At 40.8% G+C, this 27,230-nt stretch overlaps 1 protein-coding gene across 1 annotated transcript in view; it reads left to right on the top strand.

The window, feature by feature from the left end:
• Positions 1 to 625: 625 nt before the first annotated feature.
• Positions 626 to 27,230, top strand: part of ADAMTSL3 (ADAMTS like 3) — a 345,110-nt gene continuing 318,505 nt past the window's right edge. The window contains exon 1 of the mRNA XM_063090639.1: positions 626 to 682. Within this exon, the coding sequence (XP_062946709.1) occupies positions 653 to 682 (30 nt within the window). The 5' untranslated portion in view covers positions 626 to 652. The remainder of the gene's footprint in view (positions 683 to 27,230) is intronic.

Below are 27,230 nucleotides of genomic sequence, written 5' to 3' on the forward strand. Positions count from 1 at the left end.
GCCCCGGGGCTGTGCCCTCCAAACCTCCCTTAACCCAGCTCTTAGGCCTCTCTGGCTGAGGGTATGGGACCCAGAGTGTGCTAGGTGTCATCTAGTGGGGAAAGCCTTGAACTATCAGTACACCTGCGTTCCAGTCCACTATCTTGCTGTGTGACTTTAGGCAAGTCTCTTACCTCTCTGGGCTGGCTTAGTTGGCCTTAGACTCATTTTTGTCTCAAGTAGCAGAAGCTGGCAGGTGCCCTAACCCTTGGCTCCATGCTGGCTTCCTCAGTTAGATGCCAATAGCCACACCCTGATGCTGACAGATGGGCAGGAAAATGGCTGGTGCAGGGATGTTTCAGCTGCTAGAGGTGTGGGTTGCCCACTGGAGGCAGGCCAGCTGCCCTCCTGACCTTGAGGTCATCCTAAAGGGAGCCCCAGATAGCCTGCACCCTGCAGAAGGTGGCACCATCCTGGACCAACACAAACCTTTCCAAGATATTGTCTGGGCTTCAGTGTCCCTCCTTCTGATTGATTTAAGTCATAGGTTCTGCCACTGGGGCCAGAGCTGGTTGGAAACCAACTCTTTACTCCTTTGTAGGTTCCAAGTGAGACCCGCAGGAGACTAGACCCCATGGCTTCTTGGAAGAGCCCCTGGTGGCTGTTGATACGGATGGTCTTCATGCACTCTACCTTTCTACAGGTAATAGGGAGTGGAAGGGAAATGGTGGGCATCCCTGTGGTTACGTAGGAGCCTCATCTAGACCACCTAAGATGTGGTTTGATTAGTCTTAATCCTACAGTAGGGAATCTAACTTTCTGTCTTACCTACAGCCAGTGGTATTTCTGTTTGGTTTAGCTGTAAAGATGATCCAAATCCCTTCGGTCCTCTCTGAATCCTGAGCAGGCATTGATGCCACTGTGGATACCGTGCAATAGCAATGACTTGGGGCTGTGATGGACCCTGTCTTTTCAGACTAGAATGGCTGTCTGCGTGTGCCTGGCAGAGACTGGGCTGCTAAAGGCCAGCACACAATCAAGGGACAGAGCCAGGTTCTGACCCTAGCGTAGCCACTAATTAAGTATTCTGAGTTTACTTCTATCAACACATATGCCACTGTTTTGCAGTCCTCTCTCTTGACTCCTGCCTTTCCCACCAGCCTGAGAGGAGCCAGCTCATGCATTGCATCTTTATTTGCCTACTGGGCAGATTCAAACAAAGGACTAAAAATAGCATCACCTAAGAGATAATAGGTAGTGGTGGAGATAGTGGCAAAATGGAGAACATATGCTCCATCTATTAAGAGCAGCCTCCACTCAATTCCAGCTGATCAATGCTAAATGGGAACACAAACCCAGGATTGCCAAGTCTTATTTTTCAAGATAGTTGGATCATCCAGATTTTTTATAAAATTTCCCAGTTTTTGAAGCACCAAAAAGTAGGCAAATATGTTTGCAGCCTGGATTCAGCCAAGCAGTTTGCAGCCCAGACCTGAAGATGCAGAGCACATCTTGGTCAGTATTGTGTCCTGAGGGCTGCTGCTAGCCACATACAGTATCTCGTGTGAATTAGAACAAGGTGACCCTCCCTGCACAGGTAACTTCTCAGGCACATGGCTTGGTGGCCTGTGTACCCTCAGCATCTGGCAAATGGCTTGGCACTTAGGGGCCTAAATGTCTATTAAATGAGCATGCACATATGCATGAAGATGTACACCCTGGGATAAATTAATCAGACTTCTCTGTCTCTCATGTCACTCTTCTGGACTTAGTGTTTCTCAGGCCTCTTTCAGCTGCAATGCCCATGAATTCTGTGACTCACAAAGAACTGGTTAGTGAGGAACATCTTCTCCCCCATCATCCCACTTTTTTGATGCTGCCCCATAATTACATTTTAATAGTTATATTTTGTTAAAAGTTATGTATTTTCCTGGGAATTTTAGAGTTTCTCCAGCCAGCAAGGTGTAGTGGTGGGGTAAAAGGGTGGAGATGTACTTTCCTGTCCCATGAGTGGAGTACAACAGGCTACAACGGCGTCAGAGATTTGTTGCTGGTCAAATGGGGCTGAGGCTTCAAGGCACAGTGTTTTATTTTGCCTTCTTTCACCCTATAAAATTTAAATGTGCCTTGAGGCAGTCTGTTGACCTTTGGCCAAGGACAGTGTTTGCCCAGCTTGAATCACTCAGTGACCTCTTTTGGATTTTTCCATATCTGTGTGCCTGTGGCAGTGCTTTTTCCATGTATTGAGGCAGTGCACACAGAAGGTCATAAAAGGAGATTTCAGACTAACGTCTTCCTCCTCCACACCTCCCACTGTTCGAATCCCAGCTCCACCACTTCATCACTGTCATACAAACATCTCAGCATCGCAGCTCAGTTCCCACCTCCATAGAGACAAGGTAATAATAGTATCTACCTCATAGAATTGTTTGGAGGAGTTAATCCATTGTGAAATGGAGAAAAGTGAAAACAAAATAAAGCCGTGTCTGGCACGTAGTAAGTGCATAATAAATGTCAGCTCTCTGCGGTGCTGCTGCTTGTTGGCCTTAAAGGTTTGAAGCAAGCTCAGTGCCTGTATCTTCTGCTGTAGGGCTCTAGGGGGCACTCAAGAGGCATCAGCTGTGAAGGGAAGATACCGCAGAGGCTGGGAGGAGGTGGGGCCCGATCTTCTCAGGGAGAGGTGGCTGCAGGTGTGCATGAGTGTGGCCAGGGCAGTCTCACCGTGGGCCCTGAGGGAAGATCAGTCCTGGGGCCCTGCCCATGGGTTGGACCCTCTGTTATATACCTAGGGCCAGCTGTCCCTCTGAGGTATCTTGTGATTTTGGTGTTTGGGTGGAGCTTAGGTTGTTCTTTAGTCTCTCTCCGTGCCCTATAAGTGCTGCCACCAGCTGGTTGGTAGAAAACTAATGTGTGAGACTGAGCTGTAAGGAACATGGGATGTTCCAACTAATTAATAAAAATTAGATTTTCTTTATTAAATCAGCAAAAACTTAAACTCTTATATTCACTGACCGTGAGTAATGGTGAGAGGTTGTAGAACATTCCTGGAGAAGCTCACTTATTCCCTGCACCCAGGCAGCTGGAAAGGCCTCCCTCCTTCCTGTCTCATGGGCCCTGGAAGCTTCCTGTTGCTCAAGACCCTCTCCTTAGGGACCTGATCGTCCCAGAGAAGACAGCAGCTGCTGTTCCAACTACCTCTTCCAGCCTGGAGTACGAGAGAGCTTTTCGAACTTCCTCCCGACACCTTGACGATGAATCCTGTTGACTGTCCCCCAAATTACACCTTGCTCCTCATTTTTTTCTTTTGCCCAGAGGAAAAATAAACTCATCTGTATACTAATTTAATAGTCACAAGATAGCTTCCTAGCTTTCTGACAATTGTTTTAACATTGGTCACGTAGCTTGCTATTATCTCTTTAAACAGTTAGATCAAGGTGGCTTCATGCACATCTGAGTGTCCCCCTACCTTGTTTTCCTGTGGAGAGGTGCTGTACTGCTTAGATTCTCTGGCAAATCCTGTCTTCCCCTCCTATGACTGCGGGTGGGATGGCCTCTTCTGAAGGATGACTCAATCTTCGACCATCCCCTGCCAAGTTCATAGACATCTATTGGAACAGGTTCCTCGAGGTGAAAGTTTTGAAAGGCAGGAGACATTTGGATGAAGAGGTTCTGGGAGGCTGTTGGAAGAGTTGTCTTATAACTCTGTGGTGGCCTCCTATGCTGGGAGAAGGATTTTGAAAATGTCAGAACACATCTTGTAAAACAAGCAGTATCTGAGTTGGCTCAGATCCTGTCTCCTGGGTCTTGTTAGTGCATAAGTGTAAGACAGAATGGTTTCACATTTTGTTTTTCATCATGAGGCTGGAGGCTGCTGTGGGAGGCTGATTGGAGGGCTTGGAGGTAGGGTGGGCACAGAAGGCAAGTGGTTTTGAGTAGATGCCCTTCTAGCTCCTGTTGCCTTGATCATTATAATGTAGATGGAGTCGCTGGGCAGAGAGCGTGGATACCTTTAGGATGTGTGGTAGACTGAATAATGGCCCCCAAATATGTCCATGTCCTATCCTAATTCCAGGAACCCATAAATGTCCCCTTATATGACAAAAGGAACTTTGCAGATGTGATTAAGGATCTTGAGGTGGGGAGATTATCCTAGACTATGCAGTCACAACAGTCCTTATAAGAGAGATGCAGGAAGAGTCAGAGGTAGAGGAAGTAGGAGATGCTACCATGGAAGCTGGAGACTGGAGAAATGCAGCCAGGAGCCAAGGCACCAGTAATCTGTGGTATCCAGAAGTTGGAAGAGTCAAGGAATGGATTCTCCCCTGGAATCTTCAGAAGTAACGGTCCCTGATGACACCTTGATTTTAGCCCTGTAAAAATGCATTTTAGATTTCTGACCCGTAGAACTGTAAAAGAATAAATTTATGGTGTTTTAAGGCACTAAGTTTGTGGTAATTTGTTACAGCAGCAGGAAAACTCATACAGGAGGTCAGAGGTAGGCTTTAAATTTTGACCTCCCCTCTACTGCCAACACAGGCATCCCTTGTCCATCCCCAGTAACCCAGATGCAATCATAGGAGCTGAGAGAGGCTGGCAAGATCACAGAGTTGGCATGAGGACAAAAGAAGCACCATGTAAGTGCTGGTGACCTGACCTAGGCTTCTCATTCTCCTTCCACAATAGCCTCACGTTCCACAACAATCTCACTATGAAAGTTCTCTCAATTACCCATGGTGTTGCTGTCAGCCTTGATCATATCAATCATGGGCAGTGAGGATGGGATCCCAGGGGACCAGCCCTGGGTCAGGGTTTGGAGGACTTGCTCTGTGGATAAATCAGCTCAGGGCAGTCCTGACTCTGACATGGCACATAATTCTCTTTAGGTCAGCCTGAACTTGGCTGGGTTTGGCCCCTTGGTAAGTCATAGCCTGGGTGTCTGTGAGTATTGCCCATCTTGGGTGATCCAGGAGATTTGGGCCTCTGAAAGACACAGATTTATTGAGAAGTCTCATTTCTATGGGGCGTAAATATGGAGCCGATCGCTGGTCCAGCCATGCCTTGTCAAATTCCCTTTTCCCATCACTCAGTGAAATCTTGGGGAGATCATTTTCAGTTGTTAAAACTCCAGTTTGATTTAAAATGTTGGTTCACAACTTGATTTAAATCTCATCTCCCTTTCCTCTAGTCTAGGCTTGACACATGGCTCCAGGTACCTGAAGTGGGATAGGGCTCTGGGGGAGTAATTCTCCCTTCTATTTCTTATGGGTCCAGCTTTCCTGGGGTAGGAAGCATGGAGAGGGGACAGGGAGAAAGGCAACCAGCTCTTAGCTGAGTGCCTCTCTCTGGTAGCTGCCACTATCGCTTGGCTCTGTCTGGCCACTCTGCCCGCTGGTAGCAGATGAGAGTTCCTTGAAGGACTCTGCGGGATCTTCCCCACAGCAGGTGGTCCAGCTCTGGCTTGACACTTGCTACTGGAATCTTCTCAGCTAGCAGACAGCCTTATAGGGTGAGGTGCTGGCAGGATAGCTTAAACCCAGCTTCGTTTGGTGTTGTCTGCTTGACCCATAGGAAATGCATGCACCTTGCTGTGCCAGACAGTGGGCAGACAGGATGCTTCATTGCTGCCTCCTTGCTCTACCAGCTCCCTTCAATTCCCCTTTCCTTGCTCTGGTATGCCCAGGGGCAGATCAGTGGATCTACTGTCTAAGCAGATGTCCACTGGGGGAGTGGATTGCCAGTCTCTCCTTGCAGGCATCGCCACTCTCTATGAATGTTTCTCTTTTTCTTCATTTTTTATTCCTAATGGCTGTGTTCCATTGTCCTTATGGATATACTGTAATGCCATAATTTGTTTAAACACATTGTTTCTTCATTGAACATTTGGGTTGTTTCCCAGATAGTTTGCTCACTCGTGTTTACTATCAGCCACCTGTAATGAACAGCTTATGCTCACGTCTTTGCTCACTTGTTTGAATGTTTCCTTAGAATAATTCCTTAATGGAATGGGCTTTGCTACACATTCGATACACACTGTGGCCTTCTCCTCTTCACCCTGTTTCAATTCTGAGTAGAGTTTTTCCAGCACTCCAGGTTTTATGTCATAAATGTACTTCCTGTGTGACCTCATCCTCTACAGTGATTTTGGATAAATATTCCAAGCTGTGTTGACAGTGGTGATGGAGTCTGAGCAGAAGGACCTAAGCTTGCAAACTCCATTTTATTACCCAAAGCCTGAAAATCTGCAAGTTGGAGTCACTGGATAGATCCAGTAAGAATCCAGTGGGAGAAGGAATGGGAGCTGTCTCCTGGTTTGTCGTCTGTGACACCCGCAGTCCGTTTTCTCCTTCTACCTCTCTGACCATTCCCTGTCACGCTCCCTCTTTGGCTCATCTGTGGCTCTTTTTAAATGCTGCTCAATCCCAGAGCTCTGCCCTTTGCCTTTTTCTCTCTCCCTCCATATGCTCTCCCCAGATACCCGCCATCACTCCTCTGGTTTTCTCTGCAGAGGCTCCTGCCTGGGATTTGTCCCATGGAGACCCAGGTCTCATAATGATGCAGCCTCTCAAATGTAAGTCTCTGATGTTCTCTTCAAGTAGGGTCATATATACACCAAAAAGATAAGAAGTTGCCCATTATTTTACATTAACTGCTAAATATAAACATTGAAAATAAAACCCAATCTTGATCACTCTATTTTGGCTGGCCTTCCTTCCTTCCTTTTTTTTCTTTTTTTCTTTCTACTTAAGGGCCCCTCCAGAATAGAAGAGGCCCAGTACCTCTGACAGGCTTCTGTTTGCCTCCTCCGTGAGACACAGGTCAGTGTATCCATCCATGTGCTACTACGCACCTCCATCAGAATGTTCCCTGGCAGCCGCAGACACAGTGCTTCCCAAACCGAAGTTCTCACCTCTCACCCAACTCTTTCTCAGTGCCTCGGCTCTCCACCAGCCAGCCAGTCATTCCAGCCAGAATCTTGGCATCATTCCACATCCTTCTCTTCTGCCCCTGCCCTGAACCCATGTGTCCACTAACTCCCATTTGTCTCATCTCAGAATTGCCTCTTAGATCTGTTTCCTCGACACTGTGTTTGAAGAGTAGGGTCCATGGCAGCGTGGGGTGAGAGGTAAAGATGAGAGTTTGTGTCTGCACTCGGGAAGACCTTGAAGAGCATGCTAAGGGCCTTATTCAGTAAGCAGTGTTGATCAGGGGTTGAAGGGAGGCACCATTAAGACTCCATTGGATCACTGGGGACACACTTGAACAAAACATAAGTTGGGGGGCCTCTGGTACTAGTCCAGGCTGAGAGTCAGCGTTTGAGAGTAAACTGAGTGGGGAGTTAGTTAGTTGCAGACAAACTGGGTGGGGAGTTAGTTGCAGATGAGAGGATATGAATGCAGGAACCCTTTTAAAACCCGAAGGGATAGAACTTAATAAGTAATTACATGGAATTTAGAGAGAGGGAAGAATTGAAAATTCTTTCAGGTTCTGAACAAGTTTTAGGGGCACATGAAGATAAAAATTCACCCTGATGTTGGGAAATGATTGGTTATGTTTGAAGGAGCAGTTTTGGGGGACGATGTGGATTGCAGAAGGTGAGGCACTGAATAAAGAAAACGTGTGGTACTCTTTGAGGGGGAAACAGGATCGTTAGAGAGGTTTTTCTTAGCATGGTGTGCTTCAGGATATCTTTGCTCCAAAAAAGAAGCAGCCAGGAGAAAGGGTGGGATTGAAGATACAAGAGGAAAAAACCAATTATATGTAATTGTTTCATAACAGGAAAAAAGTAGGCAGTGTTCCGCCATTGCATTACTAATGGATCTTAAAGCACCAAAGCTAACATCTTGTGGAAACCACATTTCAAGGTTTATGATAGTGATTGCTCTCAGTTTATTTTTACAAAAATGCTAATTTCCATAAATAGCATGGAACCATAAAGCAATTTCCTCTCCAAGTATTTTATGCAATTACTTTCTGGAATTTGTCAGCACTGAACAGCTCCAGCCAATGTATGCTATAAATTATTGTGGTCAAATGCTCAGAAATGCTTTTGTTCTCCAAGCCTTCGTTTATAAATATAATAGGATTATATTTTTAAAATAATTTTAAAACAAGAAAAAATAACTTTATTTATTTATTTATTATTATTATTATTTTTCTTTCTTTAATTGAAGCATAATTGATTATATATATTTTTGGGGTACGGCATTGACCACTATCACTTGTGTACAACATGTGTTGATCAAACCAATATTATTAGCATATTCATTATTACAAATCATAATTATTCTTTATGCCCCTTACCCAATCTCTTCCCAACCTCCCTCTCCTTCCCCCCGCCCCCTCGTAACCACAGATTTGTTCTGTCCTTCTAAAAGATCAATGTATTATTGTGGGTCTTTCTCTCTGTCTCTGTCTCTCTCCCCTTCTTCCCTTCCTTCCTTCTTTCTTAGCACCCACTTATGAGTGAGGACCTGTGGTATTTCTCTTTCTGTGTCTGACTTATTTCACTTCACATAATTTTTTCCAAGCTCATACATGTTGCTACAAATGGTAGAATTTCATAATTCATTTTTTTTTTTATGGCTGAGTAGTATTCCATTGAACATATATACCACATTTTCCTTATCTAGTCGCCCATCAGTGCACATTTAGATTGGTTCCATATTTTAGCTATCGTAAATAGAGCTTCAATGAACATGGGAGTGCAGGTATCCCTTTGACATGATGATTTCCATTCCTTTGGGTATATACCCAGAAGTGGGATTGCTGGATCATATAGTATTCTATCTGTAGTCATTTCAGAAACCTCCATACAGTTTTCCATAATGGCTGTACTATTTTACAATCCCATCAACAGTATAGGAGGTTTCTCCTTTCTCTGCATCCTCACCAGCATTCGTTATTCTTTTTGTTTGCTTGTTTTGTTTTTTGCAGCTGGCCAGTGCAGGGATCTGAACCTGTTGACCTTGGGGTTATAAGGCTGTGCTCTAACCAACCAAGCGAATGGGCCAGCCTAGCATTTGTTATTCTTGGTCTTTTTAAGACTGGCTAATCTAACTGGGATAAGATGGTATCTCAGTGTGGTTTTGATTTGCATTTCCCTGAGATTAGTGGTGTTGAACATTCTCTTATGCACCTGTTGGCCATTTGTATGTCTTCCTTAGAAAAATATCTACTCATTTCCTTTGCCCATTTTTTAATTGGATTTTTTTTTTACTGTGAAGTTGAGTTCCCCAATAATCTGGATATTAATCCCTTGTTGAATGTAAAGTTTGCAAATATTTTCTCCCATTCTGTAGGTTGCTTTTCTGCTCTGTTGATTGTTTCCTTTGCTGTGCAGAAGCATTTTAGTTTGATACAGTCCCATTTCTTTATTTTTTCATTTGTTGCTTGTGCTTTGGGGGTCTTATTCATAAAGTCTTTGCCAAGTGCTACTTCCTGAAGTGCTTCCCCTGTGTTTTCTTTTAGTAGTTTTATGATTTTGGGTCTTATACTTAAGTCTTTAATCCATTTTGAGTTAATTTTGGTATATGGTGAGAGGTACAGGTCGAGTTTCATTCTTCTGCATATGGATGTTCAGTTTTCCCAGCATCATTTACTGAAGAGGCAGTCTTTTCCCCAGTGTATGTTCTCATTGCCTTTGTCAAAGATCAGTTGGCTGTAAGTATGTGGGTTGATTTCTGGGTTTTCTATTTTGTTCCATTGGTCTGAGTGTCTGTTTTTATGCCAGTACCATGCTGTTTTGGTTACAATAGCTTTGCAGTATAATTTGAAGTGTAGTAGTGTTATGCCTCTGGCTTTATTTTTTTGCTCAGGATTGCTTTGGCTATTCATGGTCTTCTGTTGTTCCATACAAGATGGAAAGACAGACCATGCTCTTGGATGGGAATAATTAACATTATGAAAATGTCTATTCTACTCAAAGCAATCAACAGATTCAATACAATTCCCATCAAAATACCAATGTCATTCTTCACAAAAATAGAAAAAGCAATCCTAACATTGATATGGAACTACAAAAGAACCTGAGTAGCTAAAGCAATCCTAAGCCAAATAAATAAATAAATAAATAAATAAATAAATAAATAAATAAAGCCAGAGGCATAATAGTACCTGACTTCAAATTATGTTACAAAGCTGTTGTAACCAAAACAGCAAGGTACTGACATAAAAACAGACACTCAGATCAATGGAACAGAATAGAAAACCCAGGAATCAACCCACATACTTACAGCCAACTGATCTTTGACAAAGGCAACGAGAACATACATTGGAGAAAAGACTTCCTCTTCAATAAATGGTGCTGGGAAAATTGGACTTCTGTATGCAGAAAAATGAAACTGGACCTGTACCTCTCACCATATATCAAAATCAATTCAAAATGGATTAAAGACTTAAATATAAGGCCCCAAACCATAAAATTACTAAAGGCAAACACAGGGGAAACACTCCAGAAAGTAGGATTGGGCAAAGACCTTATGTATAAGACCCCAAAAGCACAAGCAACAGAAGAAAAAAATAGACAAATGGGACTGTATCAAACTAAAAAGCTTCTGCACAGCAAAGGAAACAATCAACAGAGCAGAAATGCAACCTACAGATTGGGGGAAAATATTTGCAAACTGTACATCCAACAAAGGATTAATATCCAGAATATATAAAGAACTATACAGTAAAAAACAACTATACAGTAAAAAAACCAAGTAATCCCATCAAAAAATGGGCAAAGGAACCGAATAGACATTTTTCAAAGGAAGACATACAAATGCCCTCTGGTATATGAAAAACTGGTGTTCCATATGAATATTAGGATTGTTTTTTCTATTTCTGTGAAGAATGTCATTGGAATTTTGATGGGGATTGTATTGAATCAGTAGATAGCTTTGGGTGGTATGAACATTTCACAATAAGAATAACTTTTAATAAAAAGTTAAAAAATCATTTATGGTATTAGGAACTATTTAAATTCTTTTCATTCTCTATCTCTTTGGAAATTGCCTTTGTGGGTTTTTTCTTGTTTAAAAACAGAAAACATAATCATTATAAAAATGTGGAAAACAGAGAAAAGGACAAAGATGAAAATAAACATAACTTTTAATTCTAGTTTTTTGGATTTTCAATATTCTTCTTAGAATATTAACATGTGTATCTTTTAAAAAGTGATTACTCTATTTTGATAACTATTTTAAAAAATTTGACAAAGTGAGGAATATTTTTATATATCATTAAATATTTTTCTAGAATAATATTTAATGTACTCATAGTAAGTATTGCATTACTTGGATATGTCGTGCTTTGTTAACTAATTCTTTACTGCTGAACATTTAGGCTGCTTACAGTTTTTTTGCTGTTGCAAGTAATTCTGCTATAAATATGCTTGCAGATCCACCTTTGGTCACATTTTTGATTATTTGCTTTGAATACATCCCCAAAAAGTGTATTTGTTGAGGTATAATTTTTGGGTCAAAAAGTATGTGAAGTTTTAAGACCTTTGATTTATACTATCAAATTGCCTCTGAGAAAGTTTCCATCAATGTATATTCATACCTTGCAGTAGTTGGCAATATAAGATTAAGGACATTTATTAGTGAGAGATTCATAAAAATACTTTTGGGGCCGTTTGTATTACTGCTTTTGTGTATTGTTTCCTTAAGACATTAGAAATAGAATGACAGATTTTCATCTTCATATTTTTACCTACTTTTTATTAAGAATTTCTTATTAATTTGTAAGTGATCTTTATATACAGAGTACTAACGTTTCATTTTTTATATGATGCAAATAACTTTCTCATTTTGTCATTCACATTTTATTTTTATATATGTGTTTTATACACTGATATTCAAAATTTTCAAGTAGTCTACTCTAGGAGTCTCTTAATTTTTGAATTCTCTGCCTTTGTATTATGCTTAGAAATAACCTCATACTGAGAGAAAATATATGTACATTTTTGTTTTCTCCTAGCCTTATATTTATATTTAAATGTTTAAATCTTTATTTTAGAATATATTTAGTCAATTAATCTGTCAATCTCTTCCTGCACTAATTCATACTTTTTAAGTTACTGTACCTTTGTAATGTGTTTAGTGTCTACTAAGGCAAGATCTTCATTCATTATTGTAGTTTTGACTAGTCCAGGTCTTTAAATTATTTGGTCATATTTCAAGAACAAAAACTTCTCTTATTTTAAATGCATATGGCATGATGGAGGAGGAACAAAAGTTCCTTCTCTCAACCCTACATAAAAACAAACAACAAAAAAGAGTACGAAGTTTATCTCCAACAGAGCAAGGAAATGGTACCAGCCCCCAAGGACTTTTTCTGAGTACTGTAAAGTCTAGATCTGTGGGAGAGAGAATCTTAAAGGCTGATGTGTCTCCTTGGATTGTGAGAAGCCTGAGATTTCTGTAAGGACGACTGTCATAATTGTGCCTATCTAATAAGCTTTTGGTAAGAACAGTGACATTGGGAGCCCTGAGTGGGACTTGTAAGAATTGGGTATTGTCCCCAGAGAGGCCCAGTTTGACACCAAGAATAGCAAGGGATGTAGAGTTGAAGGGGAAACATTGTTGACAGAGTTTTTATTGTCTAGGTGTACAACATAGCCTCCCATAAATGGAGTCTTCTGGGGGTAAAGGGGAACAAGGGGATGGGGTGGGGTGGGAAGGCAGCCCTTTCCAGAACAAAAAGCCTGTAGATTATAGGCTCTCTTAAGATCCTCACTGACTTTTGAATGCTGAAAATGAAGAGCAGATGGAAAGCTAGAGAAAAGGAAAAAATATATTTAGTGAGAGGATGAGCCAGACACCAAAGTAAAACTGAAATTATGGACTACTCTAGTTCATTCCTGGCTCATATCCCATTTCCTCTTTATGCTGTTCTTCAACAAACAGCTGACCCCATTAGAAACAAACAAACAAACAAAAAATGAAATAAAAACAATGGAATAAGCAATAAGGGACATGCCAGACAGAATGGATATACTACAGGATGAAATGTAAAAAAAAAATTATACAAATGATTATAGAAAAATGATGACAGAGAAGATCCAACATATGTATAGCTTATATTTCTGAAAAAGAGTACAGGAAATATATTTGACAATATAATTAAAGAAAGCTTTTCTCACTCTTTTTATTCAGGTCTTTGTAAATATGCTGATTCAATTCTGTTTTTTTTTTTAGCATTAAATATTGCTGAAGAGAAATCTGTGGTCAATCTGATATTTTCCCTTCTATGAGGGTACTTCAAAAAGTTCACAGAAAAATGGAATTAAAAGATAATATGAATCTTTCCATGAACTTTTTGAAGACCCTTTGCATGTGCCTCACGTTCTCTGCTACATGATTTCTTCTTTATCCTGAAGTCCCATATTTTCAGCAGGACATGATGTAAATAATTTTTTGTCTTCATAAGCGTGTGTATGTGTGTGTTTTAGAAAAGCTTTCAAAATATGGTCTTCAAATATGTATCTTTTTAAAAATTTTTTGCCATTCCTTTCTTAAGTTTACTTTTTCTGTTACCTTGAAATGTTTCCTTTAAACTCTTAGATTTCTACCTGAGCTTTTTAAAAGGGAGATTGAGTTGTCCATAATTTGTGATTGTTTTCTTGAATGTTTAACCTAGTGACACATGTCCTTTGACTACATTTTCTTATATTTCTTTCAATTTTAAAAATTCTGTGCGCATTGATCTTGTTAGGGTTCTGTTCTGATAGGTATTTTCTTTTTAATTGGGCTCTGTTCCATGTGTCTCTCATCCTCCTTGAACCAGGAGGCTGACGAGAGCATGCTCTTCTCTTGATCATGATAGAGGTATGTGAGGGCAAGCCCTAATGCACACGGGTCTTTCAAGCTTCTGCTTTTGTCATTTCTTTTAACATTCCATTGGCCAAAGCAACTTACATAGCCAAAGCCATCATCAGGAGGTGGGGAAGTACCTTTACCTACTATGAGGCCAGAGCAAATTACATGACCAAGCCCAAAATCTTTGGCAGAGGAATGTGCTCCTCCCATGGAAATTGTGTTATATGCAGGGTAGGAGTGAATGTTTTGGAAAAATAGTCTATCATTGTGGCAAAGCCAGACTTTTCATTGAAGCAGTATAGTTTCAGAGAGCATTAAGAATCACTACACTCACATGACCCTCCTAAACTAATATTACTGAATTTGTGAGGATTCCACACAAATGAGGAATTGTAGTCAGGTCTCACTTTATGATCTACTCCAGTTTTACTTCATGAATTAGATGTTCGTACAAGATAGGAAGAGGCTCTGATACCTTCTTTGCTCGTTCACTCATGACCCTAACTCTAACCCTAGACCTGTGTTTGTCACAGTAGAAATCCAGAAAGTGATTCTGCTTGAACCCCTAGGTCAGTTGTGTTATTTAAGCTTTTTGGAAAAAACAAAACAACTTTTGACTGTGACCCATTGGAAGAAATGCATTTTATATCATGACTATATACACATATATATCCACACATATATACATACACATATATATTTCACATGACTTAAACAAAAGTTTCAGGAAACAAGACTTATTCTTTCCAGGAGTGATTCACCCTATTTGCTTTTCTTTTTCATTCCATTTCATTTCATTCCATTCCAATTGATTCCATGAAAAAATGGCTGATTAAGACCTAATCAATTAATTTCATGACCCACCACGGGGACGTATTCACATTTTGAAAAAACAGTGCTTTGGGTAATTGACCCCATTCTCTTGTGTGTGTATTGGGGTTGATATCTGGTAACTGAGACTCCTAGCACAACTTTCTGATTCTGGTTGGCCATCATTTAGAGTAACTCTGCTCTTCCCCACCTGAACCAACTGGGGTGGTATCTTCCCCCAACTGAACCAACTGCTGCCAATGGTTTACACGTAAAGCTGTAAATCCCAGCATGCTTCGTTATCAGGGTTCCTCAGAGCTATCCAGATGACCATATTCTTCTGCCCTTCTGAGCTAGTGACATTAATAGTTTTCCTAGAATTGAATCATCCTTGTGTTCCTGGCATTAACTGTACTTGGCTATGAAATATTGTCTCTTTAATATTCCGCTGGATTTGGTTTGCAAATATTTTATTGAACATTGCTACATCTGTATTCATAAGAGATGTTGGTTTGTACTATATTTTTCAGGTTTTTATGTCAAGATTTTTGCTAACCTCATAAAATGAACGAAGGCACTTTCCATAATTTTTTCTTGTCAATTTAAATAGCACAGAAATAACCTGTTGCTTGAAGGCTTAAAATAACTTGCCAATAAAATAAAGGGGGCACAGAATCTTTGTGGCAGAATATTTCTTTGACAACTACTTTACTTTTTATACCATTATTGTTTTATTCAGGATTTCTCTTGCTTCTTTAATCAATTTTGATAATTTGCATTTTCCTAGAAACCTGCTATTTCATCATAAGTTAAACATTTGGTAGGACAGAGCAAAGGGGAATTTTTGAAAATTTTCAAGATATTTAAAAATTATGTTGCTATTAATTTCTGATTTATTTCCTCATCAGAGAATGTGGCCTTTAAATTTTTAGTTTTTGAAATGTATTAAGGTGCTGAATTTTATGTGTGTCCCAAGGATATTTGACAATTTGACATTTTTATAAATTTCCGTGGATATTTGGCAATAAATTGCATTTTCTGAACTAGAGAACATTGTTCTACTATCCTGGTTCTTTATTTCTCCTCTTTTCTCTACTCACTCCCACACATTCCTATTCGGTTCTAGTGGAGAGGAGTCTGTCTCTTTTGTTTTCTTGTGTCCTACTGATCTGTGTCCTCAAGAACTTATCTTCCACCAGCTGCTTGCCTAGCTGTGTTGTAAACATAAATAATTCTCTCCTTAAGAGGAATAAGGGGCCTAGCTGTTGGGTAGGATTGAATTCTGCTTCCCATTTGCTGATCTTCCCTCTTTTCAGTTGCTTTTCAGTTTTTCCAATGTTATTGGTAATGGAATATTCAACATCTTTGTATACAAATATTTCTCCTTATTACCAAATTTTACCTTTAGTAGACTGGGAGAGTGTCTGTCTCACTGTATACTCACCAGCATTTGATATTACTGAAAATATATTAACTTGATAGATGTCTGTACATTTTAAACTCTTGTCATCTTTAAATCCAAATATAAGTGACCACCCTAGTAGTCAGATCAAGGAATTTTGAGAGTTGATTTGGCTCATTTAGAAGTATATTTCGAGCTGTGCAATGAAGTGGATATGCTTGAGTCTATAACTTACAAAGAGAGAGACTCATTTATGTCAGGTTTCCAAAATAAGGTGCCAGTGAAGGGGTGGGGGTGGTGAATAAAACTAAAAGCAGAACTTGCTGGTGCTCAGGGGGTCTGGAAGATAGGACTGAAGGTGAATTTGGAAAGGAGTGAGCACTGTTAGGATCTTTTGTTGGGGTGAAAGCAGGGCCTGTAAAGTCCCTCTTCCTGTGCAGTTCGTTCTCTGTGAGGCTGAGGGATGGCCTGCCCATTTGCTGGGAGTGAAGATTGAAGCTAGCAGTGGACAGAAGCCAGCCTGAATGTGAGGGGCATGACCTACCTTTGAATGAAGGTTTGCCCATTTGTTGGCAATAGTTTGTGGTCATCCTTTGCTCAGGTTGAGGGAGAGGAGAAGGGGAAATGTGGGGGATGCGCAGAGTGAAGCAAATCCAATGCACTGTAACTGCTCAGTGCAAATCCCTTCTAGGGCAAACACTTCACATGTAGAATGCAGAGCCACCTTTCCAGGGAGCAGTGGTCAGAGGAACAATTGCAATTAATGCTCCCTCCTGCCATGACTCTCTGATGGAAGCAGACCCTCCCAGACTCCAGTCAGGCCTTTGCTGGAGGCCTGAATAGTGGCCTCATTTCTCAGGACAGGCTTTGTGGCTTTGCATCTTGGAAGTAGCCTGGTGATTTTGAGCTGACCTCAGGGCCCTCCTTCTGATCCCTGGGAGGTCCAGCATGTGGTAGGCATCATTGTTCACAGCTCCAGAGGCAGAGCACTTTTGCTGCATGCTCTGTAAACACTTTCTGGGATGCATTAGCAGCTTCCATTGTCAGAGCCAGGAAAGCATTTTGGTGCACGGAACAGGGAGGGAACGTGTGGAGTGGCAGGCAGCCATGCTCGGGTGGGCTCTGTCCAGGCCCTGTGTGTGAGAGGGCTGTTTACCTAGTGGTGCCCATTATGCCCCCAGATAATGACTGCTGATATCTGATAGATCCTTACCAATGCACTTGGCAAACAGACACTTTAAAAGACAACTGAAGGCTTTTGGGAGGAGGGAGAACCTAATCTACACCATGGAATGAACTAGCTATTGTTTATTTTGCAGTGAATTCATAAAACTATTAGATAGGCACATATACATATATGTGCACACACAGAGCAACGCAGATGATGTACTGATGCAACCCTCAGTTTTTCCTCAGTGGAGCATTGGTGAGTCCCATGAGTGTGACAGGCCGAGGTGTTGTCTCTGTCCTTGTTGGCCTCATTGCTGAGTTTTTTCTCTGTTGTCTGCTGATCCTCTTTAACGCCCATCCCAGGACACAGAGTGCTTTGAGTAAGGCTTGGCTCCCAAGATACTTCCTTGGCCAGTCCTGAAGTGGTGTTCTAGATAGATGTCAACAGTTGTTTTCCACTCTAGGAATAACCAAGGGAAGCTTGTCCTTCAAAAGACACATGGCACACAGGACATAGGCATCTTTTTTTTAACTGTCATGTGGAAGTACTTACTGAGCTCAGAGCTCTGTTTTGTAATATAAGACTGTGGGATTAGCACATAGTTCCGAGATTCAATTATCAAATCCATTGATTGACAATCCCTGATGAGATCAAGACAAAGTGATCTTAATAGAAACTAAAATGAGACTGGAGCTGGCAGTACAAGTGCAAATGAAGTCCTTCTCTGTGTTCAGCACTCAGAATTCATGGACTCTTCCCTGTTTTCTCTTTGATTGTCAGGCAAGTGTAAACAATGGAGTTTTAGCTTCTTTGGTATTCTGGGATTCTCTTTATGGGATATATGGTTTGTAAATATTTTCTCCTTATCTGTAGCTTGATTTTTCATCCTTTTATTAGGGTGTTTTGCAGAGAAAAAGTTTTAAATTTTGGTGAAGTCCAGTTTATCAATTTGTTTTTCATTTATGGATCATGGTTTTTGGTGTCATGGCTAAGAACTCTGCCTAGCCCTAGGTCCTGAAGATTTTCTTCTGTTTCCTTCTAAAAGCTTTATAGTTTTACATTTTACATTTAAATTCATGATTCATTTTGAATTAATTTTTGTATAAGGTGTGAGGTTAAGGTCAAGACTCACTTTTGCCTATGGATGTCCGATTGCACCATCATGATTGTTGAGAAGACTATCCTTCCTCCATTGAATTGCTTTTGTTCCTTTGTCAAAAATTAGTTGGAAGTACTTGTGTGGGTCCATTTATGGACTCTTCATTTTGTTCCATTGATCTGTGTCTATCTGTCCTCTAACACCACACTATCTTGATTCACTGTACCTATAGAATAAGTCTTAAAATAAGGTAGAGTGATTCTTTTACTTTCTTTTTCATCAAAATTATTTTAAATATTTGAATTCCTTTATATTTCCATATAAAATTTGAGTAAGCTTGTCTATATGTACAAAACATCTTGCTGGAATTTTGAACTGTGTTAAACCTATAGATCAATTCAAGGAAGGATTAATATCTACTATAGTGATTCTTCCAATCCATGAACATGATCTGTCTCTTCATTATTTAGATATTTTTTTACTTCTTTCATAAGTGTTTTATAAAACCCTAAACATGACTTGTTCTTTTATTTTATTTTAAAAATTTTTATTGAATCAAAATTGATTATACAAATTTTAGGGGTTCAACATTGAGATATGTTGATAAAATCAATATTACTAGCAAATATATTGTTACAAATTGTAGTTATTATTTATGCCCCTTGTCCAATCCCTCCCCATCCCCCCGTTCCCTCCCCCCGCCCCTCTCTAATCACCCTAGATTTCTTCTCACCCTCTGAAAGAATAATGGTTACTCTGTTCATTTGCTGCCCAAAAGATCTGTCCAATGCTGAGAGGTGTGATCAGGTCACCGAATACTATCATAGAGCAGATGCCTCTTCCATCACTCTGAAATGTGCTCTGTGGAGAGATCCTCTTCCTCTCTTTATCTCTGCTGGTGACTCTCCTTGTGTTAAGGCACACCAGTGGCTGGCGGACGATCTGTGTGATGGTTGTGGCATCTAGCTGCCTTCATGGCAGCCATGGTTATCGTGGTGGCTGTGGAGGGCCACCCACATGGAGAAGATGTTTATGGCATGCTCTTTGGCGCTGGCAGTGTGCTTGGTTGTGGAGAATGTCCAATCCCCAGCTCCATACCCCCATACTGAGTGGGTCCTGAGGCACTGGCACGGTGTGCCTGGTTGTGGGAGGGGGGGGGGTCCAGCCCCCTTCTCCATGCCCTGGGTCCCCAGGTGGGCCCTGAGGTGCTGACATGGTGAGCCTGGCTGTGGGAGGGGGGTCCAGTCCCCTTCTCCATGCCTCGGGTCCCTGAGTGGGCCCTGAGGTGCTGGCACAGAGTGCCTGGTTGTGGGAGGGGGTTCCAGTCCTATTCTCCATGCCCTGGGTCCCCAGGTGGGCCCTGAGGCTTGGGCACGGGGTGCCTGATTGTGGGAGGGGGGTCCAGTCCCCTTCTCCATGCCTCAGGTTCCCAGGCAGGCCCCAAGGCACTGGCACGGTGAGCCTGGTTGTGGGAGGGTGGTCCGGTCCCTGGCTCCATACCCCGGGCCCCTGGCTCCATACCCCAGGTCCCTGGGTGGGCTCTGAGGTACTGGCACAGTGAGCCTGGTTGTAGGAGGGGAGTCCAGTCCCCTTCTCTATGGTCTGGGTTCCCAAGTGGGTCCTGAGGTGCTGGCATGGGGTGCCTGGTTGTGGGAGGGGGGTCTGGTCCCTTTCTCCATGCCCTGGGTCCCCAGGTGGGCCCCAAGGCATTGGTGAGGTGTGCCTGGTTGTGGGAGCGGGGTCCGGTCCCCATCTCCATGTCCCGGGTCCCTGGGTGGGCCCCAAAGCACTGTTGCTATGTGCCTCACTGTGGGAGGGGGTCCAGTCCCCTTTTCCATGACCCAGGTCTCTGGATGGGCCCTAAGGTGCTTGCACTGTGTGCCTGGCTGTGGGAAGGAGGTTCTGGTCCCCTTCTCCATTCCCCAGGTCCCCAGACGGGCCCCAATGTGCTGGTGCAGTGAGTCTGGTTGTGGGAGGGGGGTCTGGTCCCCTTCTCCATGCCTCAGATCCCCAGGATGGCCCCAAGGCATTGGTGGTATGCTTGGATGTGGGAGTGGGGTCCAGTCCCGGGCTCCAATCCTTGGGTTCCTGGGTGGGACCTCAGGGTGCTGGCAGTGTGAGTGGTTGTGGGCAGGAGTCCTGCCCCTAGCTTCATGCCTCATGTTCCCTGGTGGGCCCCAAGGCATTGGTGGTGTGCCTGGGCCGGAACTAATTTTTCGTCCTTTGCTTACTTCTAACATGGGGGAACTTCCTTTGGGAACCAGTACTTGAGCTGTGTGGTTGAGCTAAACTGCTGCTTTGCTGCTGTTTCCCTAAGGAAGACTTTTAGTGCAGCTCAGGGTTTGATGGTTGATCTTGTAGGTACTTCCAGCTCTGATACTTGGTACACCTGGGTTGTGTAGAAACTCTGATCTGGGCCTGAGTTTTTTCATTAAACTGCACCCCATGCAATTCTGCATTCCTGACCAGTCTCCTCTGAGTCGTCCTGCACTGATTGGGGGGCAGATCAGCTGTCCTTGCTGTGTTCCAGTGTTCTCCCGGTGGGCCTGTCTCACCCACTGCCTGTGCTCCAAACACTTCCCATGGGACAGGCCCTGCACTGGTCCCCTGCATTGACTCACTGGCCTCTGAATGGTTCCCCTTTTCAGCTGTTCTGGCTCCTGGCTCCTGCATGGGTCCACAGGAACCCTATTAGTAGTTTTGCTGTCCTGGGGGCCACCAAAGTCCTCTTCTCCCCTTCTGCCTCCAAGTAACTCCATCTAAAAGGCACAGCTGTGGCTTCTGCTGGCTCCGGCTCCATGAGCTCCAGCATTAAAGCAGCTGTGGGCCGAAATGCTGAGAGCAGTTTTTTCTTTCTCTCATTGTGGTTTCTCCTGCCTTCATGAGTTCCATAGGTCTCTCCTCCTCTTCACCTGAGGTCCAGTGGCCCCAGCTTGGCTGATGTTACATTTTTATCATTGTAAATTCATTGATTTGTGGGAGAGAATCAACTTGTTATATTTACACTGAAATATTTCATATTTTTCTGGAGTGATTGTACATAGAGTTGGGTTTTTCATTTTATTACCTACTGTTAGTTGCTAATATATAGAAATACAATTAATTTTTGTGTGTTGATTTTATATCCTGCAACCTCTCTGAACTCTCATATTCTAAGAGTTTCTTTGTAGATTCCTTGGGATTCTCTACATAGTCAATGTAGTGTAAGGCCTAAAATTAAGGCCCAATATGATGTGCTATCTTGACATCTGGCAAATGGGGAGATCCTTGAATGGCCTAAGTTCTCCTCCCTACCCTGCTCCCACAGATAAGGTCCCCCAACTAAACAACCCTCCTTATCAAGGGGGCCAGCTACAGTTCCTGTTTATACCTGAGTAGTGGGTTTTAGTTCCCCACTAGCCCTCAGAATGATTCAAACAAGACTGTCACATCCTCCTGCCAGAACCAGATGCCACCTCATGCTGTTGATACTACAAAGCCTGCCAACCTCTTTCCCTGCTTCTTCTCTCTTTCCGAGTACAACACCCATGTGGCCCTGCATGGCAAGTGGTATCCTCTTCTTTCGGGCTATGAGTATATGTGATTAATAAGTAGTTGTCTATCTCATCTGTCCAGTGTTGGGTGTCATGTGTCTGGCCATTCCCGTAATGACAGGGTGGAAACCCGTCCCTCACTGATGGGGTGATGCTATAGATTGAATACTACCCCCCCCAAACACATTGAAGCTTAATCCTCACTGTAACTGTTGAAGGTGGGAAATCCTCTTATGGTAATTGAAAGGTGGGAACTTGAAGAAGTGATTAGATTGTGAGGACCATGCCCTGGTGAATGAATTAATAATGGTGGTCATGGGCATGATTCTGAGGGCTTTAAAAGGAGAGCACGTAAAAGTCTCTCTCTCTCTGTTCTGCTGTTCTGTCATGTGAGACCCCTGTGTCACTGTTACCACCAACAAGGCCTTCACCAGATGTGTTCCCTGGATTTGGGCTTCTGACTTCCCACCCTCTGAAACTGTAAGCAATAAATATTATTTCTTTATAAATTACCCAGATCCAGGTTTTTCTGTTATAAACAACAGAAATGAACTAATATAGGTGATAGGAGGTTATTAAAACAAATAATCACATCCTCTACAAATCAGCACAGTTTTATTTCTTCCTTTTCAATCTCCAGGCTTTCGTTTTCTTTTCTTGCCTTATTGTGCTGACTAGCATTTCTAGTACTATATTGAATAAGAATGGTGAGAGTGGACACCCTTACCTTATTCCCAGTCTCATGAAGAAAACATTCAGCCTCTAACTATTAAATATTACATTAGCTGTAGATCAATGTACTTTATCAATGTACATTGAAGAAATTCTCTTCTATTCCTAGTTTGCGGAGAATTTTTATCATGAATAAATTTTTAATTTTGTATAATGCTTTTTTCTGCATCAATTTATATGATTGTGTGTTTATCTTCTTTACCCTGTGGATTTGATGTTATTTCATTGATTGGTTTTCAAATGTTGAATCAGCCTTGCATCCCTGAAATAAACCTCACTTGGTCATGGTGTATCACTCTTTTTATACGTTGCTGAATTCTACTTACTAGTATTTTATTGAGGGTTTTTGCATCTTAAATTCATGAAAGATATTCATCTGTGGTTTTCTTTTCTTTCTTTCTTTTTTTTGTACTGTCATTGTCTGGTTTTAATACTATCTTTATAAAATGAGTTGGGGAGTATTCCCTCCTCTTCTGTTTTCTGAAGAGATTGTGTAAAATTGCTGTTAATTCTTTATCTGTTTGGTATAATTCTCCAGTGAAACCGTGTGAATCTAGAAATTTCTTTTTCAATAGGTTTTAAACTATCAACTCAGTTTCTTCAATAGTTATGCTATTCAGATTATCTACTTTATATTGGGTGAATTTTGATAGTTTCTGTTTTTCAAGGAATTGGTCCATTTCATCTAAATTGTTGAATTTATGCATGTAGAGTTGTGTGTTGTATTCCTTATTATTATTTTAATGGTTGCAGGATCCATAGTGGTATCCTATTTCATTCCTGATACTGGTAGGTTTGTATCATTTCCCTTTTATTCTTTGCAGTACTGCTTGCTTTTTCTCCTTTGTCAGTTTATTATTTTGTTGATCTTTTAAAAAGGTTTTTGTTTCATTGATTTCCTGTATTGTTTTTCTGTTTTCTACTCCAGTGATTTCTGCTCTTATCTTTATTGTTTTCTTCCTTCTGGTTACTTTGGTTTTTTTCCTCTTTGTTTTCTATTTTCTTGGGGGTGAAATTAGATTATGGATTTGAGATCTTTCCTTTTTCCTAATATAAGCATTTAGTTTTGTAAATTTCTCTGTAACTGATTTTGCCATATTCCGTTAGATTTGGTATGTTTTGTTTTCCTTTTCATTCATTTCTTTGTATTTTTAATTTTTCTTTTGTGCTGTCATCTGAATGTTTGTGTCGCCTCCCAAATTCATACATTAAAAGCTTAACTCCCAAGGTGGGTCTTTTGGAGGTTATTAAGTCATGAGGGCAGAACACTCATGGATGGGATTAGTGCCCTTTTAAAATAGGCCAAAGGGAGCTTGTTTGCGCCTTCCACCGTGTGAAGGTACAGCAAGAAGGCACCATCTATGAACCAGAAGGTGGGCCCTCACCAGATTCTAGATCTGTCGGCACCTTGATGTTGGACTTCCCAGCCTCCAGAACTGTGAGAAATAAATTTCTGTTGTTTATAGGTTACCCAGTTTATGATATTTTGTTATAAAAACCTGAATGGACTAAGACACTTTGAGAATTTCTCTTTGATCCATGGATTATTTAGAAGTATGTTATTTAGTTTCCAACTGTTTGGAGATTTTCCTGTTACCTTTCTGTTACTGATTTCTGGTTTGATACCATTGTGGTCAGAGAATACACTGTATGATTTTATTTCTTTTAAATTTGTTGAGGTTTGTTTTATGTTGAAGAATATGTTCTATTTTGGTGAATGTTCCATGGGCACTCTTTAAAATAATATATGTTCTGCTGTTGTTGGGTGGAGTGTTCTTCAAACGTCAATTAGATTTTGTTGGTTGATGGTGTTGTTTAGTTCTTCTATAGTCTTGCTAATTTTCTCTATAGTTATTCAACCAGTTGCTGAGAGAGGGGTGATGAAATCTGCAAGTATAATTGTGGATCTGTATTTTTTTCTTTCAATTTTATCAGTTTTTGCATCAAGTATTTTGAAGCTCTGTTCTTTGGTACATACATGTTCAGTATTCCTATGTCTTCTTGGTGGAATGTTCCTCTATGTCCCTGATAATTTTTTTTACTCTGATGTTTACTTCATCTGATATTAATGTAGCCACTCTTTAAAAAATCGCTATTAAATATACTATTAGTATAGTATATGTATTTTCATCTTTTTACTTTCAACCTGCTATATTATTATATTTGAAGTAAGTTTCTTATAGAAAGCATATAGATGTCATGTTTTTTTTTTTTTAACTCCATTCTTCCAGTCTCTGGTGTACTGATGTATTCGCTATATTTTGACTATTTACATTAAAAGTAACTATTGATATGGTAAGGCTTTAGTCTGCCATTTTATTATTTATTTTCTCTTTGTTTCCTCTGTTTCTTCTCCACTGTTTCCCTTTTCTTGCTTTCTTGTGGGTCACTTGAATGTTTTTTAGGATTTTGTGTTGATTTATCTATAGAGGTTTTGAATTTCTGTCTCTCTGTCTCTTTCAATTGCTCTATCTTAGAAAATCCTGCTGATATTAACATTTTACCACTTTTAAGTGAAGTGTAGAAACCTTATCTCCATTTAGGTCCTTTTACCCTTCCTTCTTTTTAATATAGCTGTCTTAAATGTTTGCTATATACATTGAAAGGTGACATAATTTTTGTTTCAGTGTTTAAAAATATTTTTAAATAACTCATTGAGAGAAGGATGTTCCATTGTCTTTATCCCTATTTTTCCCCGTTACATTATTTTACCTTCCTTCCTGGAGTTCTGAAACCTCCTTCCATTATCATATCCTTACTTTTTGGACCACTTCTTTTATCCCTTTAAAGATAGGTTTCCTAGTGATAAATTCTTAGTTTTCTTTCATCTGAGAATGTCTTGATTCCAGAATATAGAATTCTAGGTTAACAGTTCTTTTCTTTCACCACCTAAAACATGTTGTGCTACTTCCCTGTGGCCTCTGTGGTTTCAGATGAGAAACCTACAGTCATTCAAATTGGTTTTCCCCTATGTGTAATGCATTGTTTCCATTTGATTTTTATATTTTTGTTTGCTCTTAGATTTCAAATGTTTGGTTATAATGTGTCTTGTATTTCATTGGGTTTATCCTGTTTAGCAATTCAGATTCTCCAATCTTTAGTTTTCGGTTTTTCCGCAAATTTGGAGATTTTTCAGCCATTATTTCTTCAAATTTTTTCAGCCCTACGCTATTTCTCTTCTCCTTTTTGTACTCTGATGACACAAGTGTTATTTCTTTTGTTATTCTCCCTAAGGCCCTTGATATTCTGTTAATTCTATTTTCAGTCTGTTTTCTTTCTGTTTTTCAGATTAGGTAATTTCTCTTCATTTTCCTTTAAGTGTACTGATGTGTCATCTCAATATACTAAAAACCTCTATTCAGTGAGTTTTCTTTTCTTTTTTTTAACTTAAGGTGTTGTATTTTCAGTTCTGTAATTTCTATTTGTTTTTTTATTTCCTCTTTTCTTTCCTGATATTTTCAATATTTTCATTTGTTTCAAGAGTGTTCATAATTGCCTATTAAAACATTTTTTTTATGATGGCTGCTTTAAAATCCTTGTCAGATAATTTGAACGTCTGAATCATTTCAGTGTTGGCATCTATTGATTGTCTTTTCTCATTTAAGTTATGATTTTCCTGGTTCTTAGTATAACAAGTGATTTTTATTTGTATCCTACATATTCTGGGTATTATGTTATGATACTCTGGATCCTATTTGAATTAATTTAAACATATCTTCTATTTTATCAGACAGTGACCCTATTTAGATTTAGTGTGCATGTTCTTACCTGCTTTTCTGGGCCATAATTATAATGACAGTTTAATTTTTAGAGCTCTTGTAATGCTATTCTGTTCCACTTTATTCATGAGCAGTGGTATTTCACACTATAGTTCAGTTTTCAAACTTTTTGCACTGTTAATTCTGATCAGTTTTATGTATGGATTCATCAGGGGTCTGCCTAAGACTTTGTATGTAAGTTTAAAGATTTTTTTTTCTCCTGCTCCTTCCTCTCTAAGCTTTGTCTGCCCCCCAACCTCCATTCTACTTGGGAGAGGAAGGAGCACCACCTGCCACTGCTGGGCAAAGGTAGTAGTCCAGACTCTCCATCTGGTCTCAGCAGATATTGTTCAGCAGTAGGGGAGGGGAGTGTCCCCCTGGCTACCCATTATCACCAGGATTGGGGTTAGGGGTTGGAGTCCAGGATGACTACTTGGTCTTTGCTGACACCTGCCACCCAGCAGAGGGTGGGTTGAATGTCTCAGACTATCTGTTACCACTCATGGAGGAGTGAAAGCCCATGCTTTCTGTTCTCTGCTGGCACTGTTTAGGGACGCTGGGTGGGGAAATCCATGGTGTTTGGCCACAGTAAGGTGGTTATTGTCAAAAAGATTTCTGTCCTAGTGGGCTGTCTCCTAGTCCTTTGAAAAACTCAGTCCCAGGTTTTTCTCTTCTCTTCTCTTCTCTTCTTATTGTCTCTGTTGGCATTTTTGAATTTCAGGGTTCTCTGTCACCCAGTCCATAATATATGGTACATAAAAGGAAAACTTAGGGAACCCACCACTGCATTTTTCCTGAAGTTCTGAGGTTCCTAACCAGTCTGCCCTCATTTTCCTAGCTTTTATAGGGTCTTCTTGTGGTTGTTTGCTGTATTATCTCCAGGGTTTTTAGTTGTACTTGGTGGAGAAGTAGAGAGACATGAATGTACACCATATTGTCCA

The sequence above is a fragment of the Cynocephalus volans genome, chromosome 3 (genome assembly GCF_027409185.1).
Source record: "Cynocephalus volans isolate mCynVol1 chromosome 3, mCynVol1.pri, whole genome shotgun sequence".
NCBI classification, from domain to species: Eukaryota; Metazoa; Chordata; class Mammalia; order Dermoptera; family Cynocephalidae; genus Cynocephalus; species Cynocephalus volans.